Genomic DNA, 12,707 nt, shown 5'->3' on the forward strand with positions numbered 1-12,707 from the left:
GATCTTCCCGGACCAGGGATTGAACCCGTGTCCCCTGCATTGACAGGTGAATTCTTAACCACTGTGCCACCAGGGAAGTCCCTGGGTCCTTTTTTTTTTTAAGAGAAGGAGGATCTTTGCGGTAACTTCCCAAGTCGTGGGCTTCAGAATAGGAAATGAATTTTGGGCCCCTCTCCCGTAGGAGACCACCTGGTTTTAACAGACTTGTGGAAGTAAAGAGGCGGACCGGGAGGTGGATTGGGAGAGTCACAGACCTGTGTTCTAGTCCAAGTTCTACTGACCTGCTGGTGACCTCAGTAGAGTCACTTCTCTTTGGGCTTCCGGAAAAGGATGAGGTTGGACAGGTCATCTGGTCCCTTCCAGCTCCAGTGTCCCCCAACTCTAAGAATGGTTGCTAAGAATAGTTCTGATCTTGGCTACCCACAGTTTACAGACTGCAGTCCAAGCTCCTAAGCCTGGCATTCAAGTTCCTTCCCAATTTGGCCCCAACCTACAGTTCCAAATTTATGTCCCAGTTAAAAGCCCCCAATGCCCTGGACCCCATCACAGAGTTCCCTGAATACATCCTGCAATTTCAGGCCCCTGGTTTCCTGTGCTGTTCCTTCTCTCCACCTCACCACCCCTGTCATGCATCTTCTTTCAAGGCCGACCTCCAATGCCATCTCCTCCAGGAACCCTTCCCATCCCATACAAATTCCTCCCCCAGCTCCTCAGCTACCCCTGAATAACCACTCATCACGAGCATCTGTGCCTTTTAGTTAATTCAGTTTTGCATGAGTTTGAGGGGATGACTTTCAGTGCATAAGATCTGGATTCAAACCTCAGATCTACCTCCTGTTTTTACTTTAAGCAGTCTACTTCACTGCCAGTCCCCAGTTTTCTCAACTGTAAAATGAGGAAAACAGTATCAAGTTTTGCAGAGTTACAAAGGATAATGCAGTTAAAGAATCTCACGCAATGCCTGGCTCAAAGACCCTGAATGGTTTGCTTCCATCTTCTTTAGAGACCAGCAGGGCAGGAACCCTGTCCCATCCGTCCAAGCACTTGTTTGTTGGCCATGCAAACTAACTGTAGCCTGACCAGCCATGTGCAGGGCTTGTCACAGGCAGGGATCTCACCCTGAAACAGCCCATATTGAAGAGAGAGCTGAAGTAGTAGCAAGATGAGGGCACAGCCTCCATGCCTGACATCCAAGAATCTGTACCAGCCAGTTCATCAGAGCCATTGTGTCTCACCCCGTTTGCCAGTGCCTCTTGTGAGATGAAAGTCATCCACTCTGGACAAATGGGGTGTGGAAGGGAGGGTGTGGAATCTCCACCCTTGCCTCCCAGCTCTGTGATTTAGGACATTCTGGAACCTCTGAGCCTCAATTTCCTCAACTGGGGAATATGAGAGATCCCTGTCACCAAGGGCTGATAGGTTTGTTTTGTTTCATGAAAAGTGTTTCAAACAATGCCAGACCTATTAGAACTCAATAAACATTAAATGTTCCATCTCCCCATTTTCCTCACTGTATTATAAGCTGCTTAAGGAACAGAAACTATATATCATATTTTTAAAAAATCCCTCATCATCTAGCATGGGGATAAGCACATTACAGAGGATCAACGATTGTTGTTATTCAGGATGGTAATGACAGCAACCTCCTGGAGGTAGCCGGTGCTCAAAGCAATCACGTACCTGAGTCACCTGATCCTTAAAGCAACCCTATGAGGTAGAGAGGGTTACGCCCATCTTGTAGATGGAGAAACGAGGTCCAGAGAGATCAAACAATATTTTCAAAGTCTCATAGCCAGTAAATTCGGGACATGAACCCAGGCATCTCATTTCCAAATCCCACACTTTCCCTCTAGGTGGTGGTGCTGCTAATATGTGAGTATTTCCGCCTGATATTCCGGGGTTTCGCCTGTCGCCCCATCATAAAGCAGCCTGGACACTTTAAATGTGGCAGGGCCACGGCCGGGGCTCCTTGTGACAACATCTGGCTTGGGAGATGGCGTTTGATCGTTCTCTAAGTTGATTCCCAAGCACTGGCTCTCCACGTTGCGTTTGCCACACACTCTCTTTTCAAATGTCTTCAGTGGCATTGCTGCAAACGTGCTTGCTCTTGGAGACTCTGCCCCTGCCCCACCTTGGCCACCTGTTGGGCCAGGATGACTGTGGTCTCAGGTGAGTCTCGTCCAATACCTGGCCCTCCATCCAGACTCTCTCCGTTTCTGAATGGAGGCAGAAGGAGCCATGTCAAGTTGGGTGTCACCCTCCTTCTGGCAACTAGAACCCAGATATCTCACATTCTTTTCTTATGGCTTCACTGTAGAGCAGTCATTCCAGTGAAGGCTCAACAGCTGCAACAGGAAACCTCTCTTGCCTGTGACTAACGCGGAGTGAGGAGGAGCCATGATGCTTCCTGCCAGTTCAAGGAAACGCCACAGGCAGGGGGGCTGCGAGGCCCTGGCTCTGCTTGCTGGCTCACATTTGCGTATTTTACTCTTCAAAGAAAAGGTGTCTAGTGGTAAAACATCTTCAGCTATAAAATTATATCCATTTAAAGCTGTAGCATCTCATCAAATTTTAGTACAAGAGATATTAATCTCATAGGTAGGAAACAGGGAAAGGGATTGTCACTTGCCCAAAGTTGACATTTCATGAACTCGGTTTTAATGTGTAGATACACTCACTTTTGTGTATCTTTTCTACACCATGAGACTATCAATTCCAGTATCTGGAATTTTGAATTACATCTATTGGTGGTAATTAGAGAAAGGAAGATTTAGAGATTGAAAAAAGGAGAAGGGAAAAATCAGGAGAACTTTGAGACAAGCATCAAGAGAGAAGAAGTAGAGGGCTTCCCTGGTGGCGCAGTGGTTGAGAGTCCACCTGCCAATGCAGGGGACACGGGTTCGTGCCCCGGTCCGGGAAGATCCCACATGCCGTGGAGCGGCTGGGCCCGTGAGCCATGGCCGCTGAGCCTGCGCGTCCAGAGCCTGTGCTCCGCAACGGGAGAGGCCACAACAGTGAGAGGCCCGCGTACCGCAAAAAAAAAAAAAAAAAAAGAGAAAGAAGAAGTAGAAATCAGGATTGCTTTCCATGAGGGGAAAGGGACTGGTGTGTGTTTGGTCTGAAATGATCGTGGGCATCACTATGGCTGTATTACTTGGGAGTTGGGAGACAGTTGAGCATTACTTACATAGGTATCCTTCAATCCTTTTAATAAAAGTGCCTCAAAGCATCACAAAACTCCGTGGGACGCTACCCTGGGGCCACTGTGGGGATCAGCAGATGAGGACAGCAGCTCTGAGAAAAGAAATCAGAGGCTCTAACAAGTAGATGGAGGACCAGGCAAAGCACAAAACGTGCTTCTTAGTATACATGTGATCCTTAGTGAAGCAAAACTGATGTACTGGCGTCCCACTGAAAATGTGTAGAAGAGAAGTCCTGCAAAGTTTCTGACGAGCTATGGTGGTAAGTGGAAATTAATTGTATAAACCTCATTATCACCAATTAGATGTGTAAAATCTCCTAAATATGCTTCTTCTATGACATGTTACATATATCATTTTACCTTTGTGAACTCTATTTTTCATATAAGGTCTCAGGTGTCTTAACCTCAAAATCTCCCACCCAGCCCCAGGTGTATAGGTACATACTCAACTCACTGTCTGGCAATCAAATTGCTCCATCTGGAGACAAAGGCATGTTAGCACGAATGTTGTAAATGCCCTAATGAGACGTGTGCTCTTTGCATTGGGAAGGATGGATTCTGCCTGGGAGCTGAGGTGGGGAAAGTGGAGGAGATGGCATTTGAGCAGGGTCATCAAGGAGGAATAAAGGTTCTCCTGAGATAAGGGAGGACACTCCTGACAGAGAATACAGCACGAGAAAGGTGCCAAGCGCGAGTGTTCAGAAGCCCCTTGCCCAAGATGGAGGGAGAAGGCGCAGGGCGTGAGACAGGGAAAGTTGTGTGGGAGCCACATTGTAATGGACCCCAGGCCACCCCATCGGGTTGCAGGCAGCAGGGAGCCATCAAAGGGTTTTGAGCCTCAAAGTGCTATTAGATCTAGTTTTGGAAAATAACTGGCAGAGGAATGAGAAATGTTTGGAAAGGTGAGAGGTTTTGCAACCTACCACGGGGGAGGAGATGAGGGCCTGAGGTGGGCGGTAACTGTGTCGACGGAAGATTGGACACTAGCCAGAGAGAAACTCGGTGGTGGAACTACCAGGGCTGAGTGACGGATGAGACGTTGGCGGTGACAGGTAGCGAGGGCTGGCGACATATAGCTTGGGTGGTTAGCCAACGGAGCTGTGATTGAGACCGGAGCACAAAGGACAAACAGGCTTGGGGAGGAGGCTTGGAGGAGGGGTTTGGCGAGGATACACTCTCCTCACATATGCTAATGTTTTCTTCTTTGGAGTAGCATTGCGGTTCCTTAGATTCCAAACTGACGTCACCAGGGGCTGAGGTCTTCCAGACATAGCTCTGTAAGTTGGTAAAGCCCACGGATTCTGGAGCTAGGCTACCTGGGATCAGAATGTCTCAATGTCCTTATTTGTAAAATAATACAGCACAACATCATCTGTGATGACGCAAGGATTAAAAGAGGCGATTTGGGTCAAGTGCTTAGGACGGTGCCTGGCACATTCTGAGTACTATATAGTTAGTGGATGAGGCCACAGGTAGACCGTGGGCAAAAGTTATGTCCATTTCCTTCCCCCTTCTGCCTTAAAAGTACTTCAGTTTGATTCCAAACCAACATTTGGAAGGCAGACAACTAAGTTCATTCATTAAGTAGTGATCATTGCACTGTGGTAACTGATAAGAAAGTAGGAAGCTTTTTGTAATTTTCCTTTTTTTATCATCATTACTTTCATCAAAGACATTTATTAAACAAATACTGGATGTAGGGCTCTATATGGAGCCATGAGAAATGGCCCCCAGTCTCCAACTTCCTGCCTAGTTAGGACAACAGGACACACGCTGAAATCAGGCTATACTAAATGCCAAAAACAGGAGGCGCTGTGGGTGCAGAGGAACTGAAAGAACGGAGCTCCTTTTGATGCCTTTTCAGACAGAGGGGGGACTGAAGTAGGCTGGGGTTGGGGAGGTGGAGGCAGGTGGTGGGGGGTAGTCCCTATCCTCTGCGCCTGGGGATGGGCGGTGGGGTGCCAGGGGATAAAATGCAGACTCTGAGGCCAATCCACCCACTCTGATCCTCAGGCAGTGGTGAGAAGGGGGCAGGCAGTGGTGAGAAGGGGGCAGGCAGGGGAGCCCCGTCTTGACCAGACGCAGATCCCTGGGCTGCACTTTGAGAAAGACATTGTGGCTAGATGGGCGTGGCGAGGTGCTGGCCCCTGCCCGAGGGTCCCAGCAGGCTGACTGCTTAGGGTGCCAGGGACCCCAAACAGAGACCTTCCCAGGGAGACTTTTATTTCTGGTGTGAATTTCCAAGATGAGAAAGGTGAAAGTCAGTAAACATGTTTTATAACATTTTCTTATCCTCTAACATGGTAAAGAACATATTTTTGCTACTTTAACTTTGGGAGTTTTAAAATTCAGAGACCATTTTTTTCATTTTAGGTAATGTTTAACAAAATCACTTAATCTGAATTAACGTGGACAACAGTGGTGACAAAAGATAATTACATTTAAGTGGTATTCTAACTTAAAATTTCCTTTGGGAATATCTGTGTGAGTCACCCTGTTCAACTCAAATATCCATAAAGCATGTACCTTACATGTTTTATGGATATTTGATATTTGATAATTTTCCAGAAGGAACTCATTGTTGCAGAGGGCAAAAGACCAAGTCAGCTGAAATAGCAGGTTCTTAATTTATAGTCAATAAAGGACTCTTTTGTAAGTTCTTCTCAAGTCGCAGTGTATTATCAGGTAAGTTCGGCACTACCATCACTTTATACTTAAATACTTTACAAGGGAACATACACTAAGGGCTTCTTGAAAACATTTTGTGAGACAATACTGTGTGAATTTACTCGGCTTTCAAGAATGCAAAGGCATTTTAAATTTTAAAAAGTCACCGGCTAAATACTCAAGATAAAAATACACACTTTTAAACACTTTTAGCTATCTGCAATATTTAATAACTCAACAGAATTTTATAGCCACCATACTTTGGAAATTCTATTCAAGGTTTTCCTTGAGACTCGGAAGTAATGCTGCTTCTTTCCTTCTAAGCAGTATAGCTTTCTGTGTCAACATACGGTGGAATTAGTACTTCTTTTTTTTTCCCCCCTAGGTGGCTTTGTGCCAATGGAGGGGGGAAAAATCCCAAAGAGATAACAAAGGACTATAGACACTCTGCAGGTCAGTGTTCGGCCTCCTTCCTTTGGGCTATAGAAGTGCCACTTCTGAGTGGCAGTGACAGGTCTGCTGCTTCCCGGCCAGAGGAAAATGCTACCCTTCAGGTGAGATAAGGCTCCTCGCCCTGCGAACAATCATTATGTTCCCATAACAATGTTGATTGATCCCATGCTAGAGAAGCCAAACCTGGCAGGTAGGAGACACTCCCATTCCTTTTAAGTCTAACACAGAATCTCACGCTGCCTAAAGAAACCTGCATTTTTTTAAGGATTAAAACACAAAAAACCCCAAAGCAACAGAACTATGTTCAACATGTATGAGCTATTCCTGTAGACTAATGAACTGTTTGGGACAATGTTCTGTATTCTCGTGGGAAAAGATGCTCATTGTATTTTCACCGGATTTAAATTTTTAAAGAAAAATTTTAACACGTTTAAAGTTTTTGCTTTAATCTACTGTGATGAAACCTTTAATTGCTGTAGCTGTAGATGGATAGATTTATCTAAATACATCAAGTGAGAAAATGTGTAAAATGTTCAATAAGTAGATAGGTGCTTAATGAGTGCGTTTCATAGCTGTGCTTTCCGAGATGTTTTGATGATCTAAGACAACTAAAAATACGAAATTTAACTCAGTTTCAGCACATGCATGCTATCTTTGCATGGCCATGATCTTAGACTGATCACTGAGAGACATAAAACAATTTGAAGACTTTTTTCCCAGAAGTATCTGCTGTATTCTATTTTCACTCCCTAGAAGTATCTGATTTCACACTATTACAATGGTTACTGGATCTGAGACCATGTGAAATCCTACTTGGTTCTACTTCCCTTTAGGGTGGTCCCCTAAATTGTAAAATTATGTTTCACTGCAGTGGTAAGCAATTTAACGAAAAAAAAAAACAAAACTAAATGAGATTTATTCATAAAAGAGATTCCATCCAAATGAACAAGTATCACAAGTCACTCTAGTGGCAAGATAATTTATTAGTTCCCCTGAAAGGGGAATCAATTTGAAAAGATTTGATTCCTGCTTCTGGCAGGGGCAGCCTGCCCAGGAATCCAGTTCCTCCACGCCCGAGCCTTCCAGGGGTGTAGGCCTCTTCCCCGTCAATGCTCCTTTTGGGCTCTATTTGTACATCCATTATGGCACTTTGCCTGCTTCTGCCTTATTTCATAATCGCGCAGCTTAGGAATAGCTGAGGCAAGTATTTAGGCAGAGAAGGCTTGCGGAGACCACCTACAGGGTGCCCTGTGCCAACACGGGTGGGGTGATGGCAGCGCAGAAGGAATGGCTGCCCAGCCTACTAAGGTGCCCTGAGGGTGGAAAGGACCCAGAAGTAGCTCCCAGCGAGGATACGGAAGGTGGCTGTTGGAGCTGAGTGGAGCTGAGTGCCCCTGCCTGTGGACGGCCCTGAGGCCAGTGGTTCTCACACTCTAATACGAAATTTAACCCAATTTCAGCACATGCGTGCTATCTTTGCATGGCCATGAGCTTAGCCCTCCAGGTGTATGAGAATCACCTGGAGGGCTTGTTAGCAAATTCAACTCTTCACTCAACTGAAGTACCATAGCACTTCAAATCATGGTGCTGATTCCATAAAATTCATATTCAAATAATTTTCCAGTTCAGATCTTTGGAAAGCAATGTTTTAAGTTATAGAAAGACATGCTTCTTATATACTCCCCCCAGTCCCACCCCTGAGCAGAGTGTTGTCACTTGTTTCAATAGTTCGTCTCTTTTTATAGCTAAGTATTCCCTTGTATGGATATACACCACATCCATTCACCTGTTGATGGCCATTTGGATTGTTTACCTTTTTTTGTGATCTCAAGTAAGAATATCTGTGTACAAGTCTTTGTGTGGAAAATGCTTTTATTTTTCCTGCGTAAACACCTAGTAGTGGAAGGGCTGGATCATATAGTAGATATATTTTTCACTTTTCAGAAACTACCAACCTGTTTTCTAAAATGGTTGTACCATTTTACATTCCCGCCAGCAGTTCGGAGCACCAGTTGCTCCCAATTCTTGCCAACACTTACTATGGGCAGTCTTCTAAAATTTAAGCCATTCCACTGGGTGTGTAGTGGTATCTCCTTCTGGTTTTAACTTACTTTTTCCTAATAACTAATGATGTTGAGCACCTTTCAAGGGCTTATTTGTTCTCTGTGTATTTTCTTTGGTGAAGTGTCGGCTCAAATCTTCTGCTCATTTTTAATTGGATTGTTTGCTTTCTTATTATTGAATTGTAAGAATTATTTATACAGATACAAGCCCTTTGTCAGGGCTTGTTTTTGCAAACTTTTTTTGGCAAATATTTTCCCCCAGCCAGTGGTTTAAATTTTCATTTTCATAAGTGTCCTTTGAAGAGCAAAGCTTTCTCAAAAAGAGATAGATAACCTGAATAACCCTATAGATATTAAACAAACTGAATTTATAGTTGAAAACCTTCCCACAAAGAAAACTTTCCCAATCCAGACCCAGATGGGCTTCACTTCACTACCTGCTAACAAGTTCCATACACTTAAAAATATTGAGACAGATGGCTCAAAGGTATAAAAAGTTTTCAGCACCCACAAACTGAAAAAAAATAAGGTTTTGCATGCATTTCAAACTTATGAGTTACATTTAAGCCTGATAAAGAAGTGTTACTTCTCTGAGTGTGCTCACATCTAAAAACTATTCAACCACAGGAAAAGCTTATCCACCTACTGCCGGAAAGGGAAGAGAGGGATTACTGCAACAGTAATAGCATGCATTGAGCACCTCCTATATAAGAGGAAGAACCCAACACAAATGCTTCTGGAAAACAAACAAGAAGAGAAGGGGATGCTTCATAGCTCATAACGCAACTCTGTGATTATAGCATTATTCTGATACCAAAACTGGATAAAGAAATCACAAGAAAAGAAAGCTACAGAACAACATTCCTTATGAACATGGATGCAAAATTTCTTAACAAAATTTCAGCAAATTAAATTCAACAGTACTTTAAAAGGATAATAGATCATGACTAAGTGGGGTTTATCCTAGGAATCTAAGGTTGGTTTAACATTTGTAACTCAGTGTAAACTACCATATTAACTGGCTAAAAAAGAAAAACCTGCATCTCATAGATGCAGGAAAAGCATTTGAAAAAAAAATCAACATCAATTCCTGACCAAAACCTCTCAGCAAACTAAGGTAGATGGGAACTTGCTCAACTTCATAAAGAGCATCTATGAAAACCTTTTCTCTCTATACTAACTCCCTAGGAGATCCCATCTAGTCTCACTGTTTTAAAATATTACTTATATGCTGATGATTCCTACATTTAAGAACTGAAGCTGATCCTTTTTTTTTTTTTTTTTTTTTTTTTTTGCGGTACGCGGGCCTCTCACTGCTGTGGCCTCTCCCGTTGCGGAGCACAGGCTCCGGACGCGCAGGCTCAGCGGCCATGGCTCACGGGCCCAGCCGCTCCGCGGCATGTGGGATCTTCCCGGACCGGGGCACGAACCCGTGTCCCCTGCCTCGGCAGGCGGACTCTCAACCACTGCGCCACCAGGGAAGCCCGAAGCTGATCCTTTTGACATAGGTTGGATCACATCTTTCTTTTGCTCAAAAATGTCCAAAGGCTTCCTGTGACACACTTGGGACAAAAGCCAAAGCCCTGATCATGGCCTTGATGGCAACCTCTTCCAAGCCATCTGTTACCTCTCTCCCCTTCAACCCCAAATCTCCAGCTGACCCAAACGATTTGCTATTCCCTGAATCCATCAAGCGTACTCCTGCCTCAGAGCCTTTGCGTGTTTCCTCTGCCTGGAATGATCTTCCTCTGGATGGCTACAGGGCTTGCTCCCTTGACTGTACTTCATACGGGTGGGTCTCGACTCAAATGTCACCTCCCCAGAGGGTCCTCCTTCAATTACTTTTTACAAAATCGCCCACCTGATCACTTACCCTTTACTTTTTCTTCATTGCACTTCATGACCCCAAATATTATTTATTTGTAGACTATTTGTCCCTGCCCAATTAGAATAGATGATCTTTAAAGGCCCTGTTCAGTTCTGTACCTCCAGGGTCTGGCATGTGCCTGGAACATAGAGAAGTTGCTCAGTAAGTGTTTATTGCATGAATAAATGAACTATGAATCAGAATGCCTCATTTTCCAATATCCTCACCAGGTATTATAAACCTTTATAATCTTTGCCAATCTAACATGTGGGAAATAATATCTCCATAATTTGTATTTAATATGAGTGAGGTTGAGTATCCTATCACGTTTTTTAGCTTGGCCTTTGTTGTTGTTTTTTTTTCAGAAAGCTATCTTTTCATATCCCTTGTTCGGCTTATCTTTTTCCTATTGCTTTGCAAGTGGCATTGATACATTAAAGGAATTATTCCTTTGTCCATCATATACTACAAATATATTTTCCCAGTTTGTCATTTGCCTTTGACTTTGTAGTCACATTATCAATCTTTTCCTTTTGGTTTCTGGTTTTGAGACATCTTAGAAAGTCCTTCCCCAATCCAAGATCATCATAGCATTCACACTTGTTTTCTTCTAATACTTTATATATGTATATATAAAAGATTATAATGTTTAGATCTTTGATCCATCTGGGATTTATTCTGGGATATAAAGAGTTAAGGAAGTGATCTAGTTTAAAAAGAAAATTTAGCTTTAAAATACAATGAATACAAACTCCTGGATACCATTTATACAACATTATTATTTTAACAATGAGAACATTCATAATTTAAAAAATAAATTCAAACAAATTTCACCTGTTTTCTTTTTTTTTTTTTTTCCAGTATGCGAGCCTCTCACTGTTGTGGCCTCCCCCGTTGCGGAGCACAGGCTCCGGACGCGCAGGCTCAGCGGCCATGGCTCACGGGCCCAGCTGCTCCGCGGCATGTGGGATCTTCCCAGACCGGGACATGAACCCATGTCCCCTGCATCGGCAGGCGGACTCTCAACCGCTGCGCCACCAGGGAAGCCCACCTGTTTTCTAATATACATTTTAATAAGCGGTTTGATACATATATTTGTATGTATGTACATGCTTGCAACAAAATTCTATTTCTCACCATTCTCTGTAATGTCATATTACAATTTGACATTACTGTCACTATTAAAATATTTTCCCCAGAAAGTTTCCATTTCATTTTTCTCAACATTTTCTTGCTTTCCTGGATCTTGAAGATTTCTTTTTTGTTGTACTGTATTTTGCTTTAAAAAGTCTCTTTTCTATTAAGCTCACTTCTTCATGGAGAAGGGAGGTCTTTATTCTTAGCAAGAAGGAGAAGAGATTTAGTATAAACTGATAACTCAGAGAAAAATTCGATTCTTCGTAGGTTGTCACATGCTTACAATAGCTAGAAGGGGAAGAAAAAGGAAGACACTACATTTAAAGGTCTTTTAGAAACGTATGCATCCATCCCTTGAACATCCCCCAAGTAACTTAAAAAATATATATGGTTAGGCTTAAAATAGTACTCTGAGCTGGAAGAAAACAGAACAATTTGGAAGGAATCCTAAATTTTATAAAGGAAAAAGATTTCAGCACTGTCCCTGGCCACCATGCCATGGGACACAGGTGGTACAGAGCCAGGTCTCATGACTTCTTCCACTCCAGATGGGCCCCCCTCTTCTTACCATGGTCAAGACAAACAAAAGCAGACAGGGAGAGATTCTGGACATATTTTAAAACAAACGAAAGAAAAAAAAATCATCCCCAACTCCCATCCAAAATAAGACACCAGGCTTAATAATGTATGTTGCAATTCTGTATGTATTATAGAAAGAAGAGTTTACAAAGCAATTTTGCTTATTTTAAAGTAGTAGAACCTGAATCTGATCAAATCTCTCACTACCATAAAATCTCTAAAACACTAATTAAAACTGCTAACTCTATCAATCTCTAACTATATCAAGGTATAAGCAGGGGGACAGGAGATCACCTTAAGTGGTATCATGGGCTGTAATCAGTAATATCTAGACTATGGGAAATTGTACAGGACACATGACCTGGATTACTCAATAAGTAAACTGCAAGGGGGAAAAAAAAGAGATAAAGGGGGAATTTATGAATTAAAGCACTTAAGGGATATCTCTACCACCTGCAGTGTATGGACTTTACTTGGATTCTGAGTTATTTAAAAAATTACGTGGGCTTCCCTGGTGGCACAGTGGTTGAGAGTCCGCCTGCCGATGCAGGGGACACGGGTTCGTGCCCTGGTCCGGGAAGATCCCACATGCCGCGGAGTGGCTGGGTCCGTGAGCCATGGCCGTTGAGCCTGCGCATCTGGAGCCTGTGCTCCGCGACGGGAGAGGCCACAACGGTGAGAGGCCCGCGTACCGCAAAAAAATAAATTAAAAAAAAAAATTACGTGACAGTCAGGAAAA

General features: G+C 43.4%; 1 protein-coding gene across 2 annotated transcripts in view; it reads right to left on the minus strand.

The window, feature by feature from the left end:
- Nucleotides 1-10,924: 10,924 nt before the first annotated feature.
- Nucleotides 10,925-12,707, minus strand: part of TAF1B (TATA-box binding protein associated factor, RNA polymerase I subunit B) — a 59,303-nt gene continuing 57,520 nt past the window's right edge. Inside the window, exon 14 of one of the 2 annotated variants that reach the window (XR_003794991.1) lies at nt 10,925-11,677. Coding sequence is in view for 1 of the 2 variants with exons in the window: in XM_029232605.1 (XP_029088438.1) it covers nt 11,473-11,677 (205 nt within the window). In the remaining variant the exon portion in view is untranslated. The remainder of the gene's footprint in view (nt 11,678-12,707) is intronic. The other variant, XM_029232605.1, reaches the window with a different exon arrangement.

This window comes from Monodon monoceros, unplaced genomic scaffold (assembly GCF_005190385.1).
Source record: "Monodon monoceros isolate NGI ecotype Baffin Bay Population unplaced genomic scaffold, NGI_Narwhal_1 Super_Scaffold_19, whole genome shotgun sequence".
Classification (NCBI taxonomy): Eukaryota; Metazoa; Chordata; class Mammalia; order Artiodactyla; family Monodontidae; genus Monodon; species Monodon monoceros.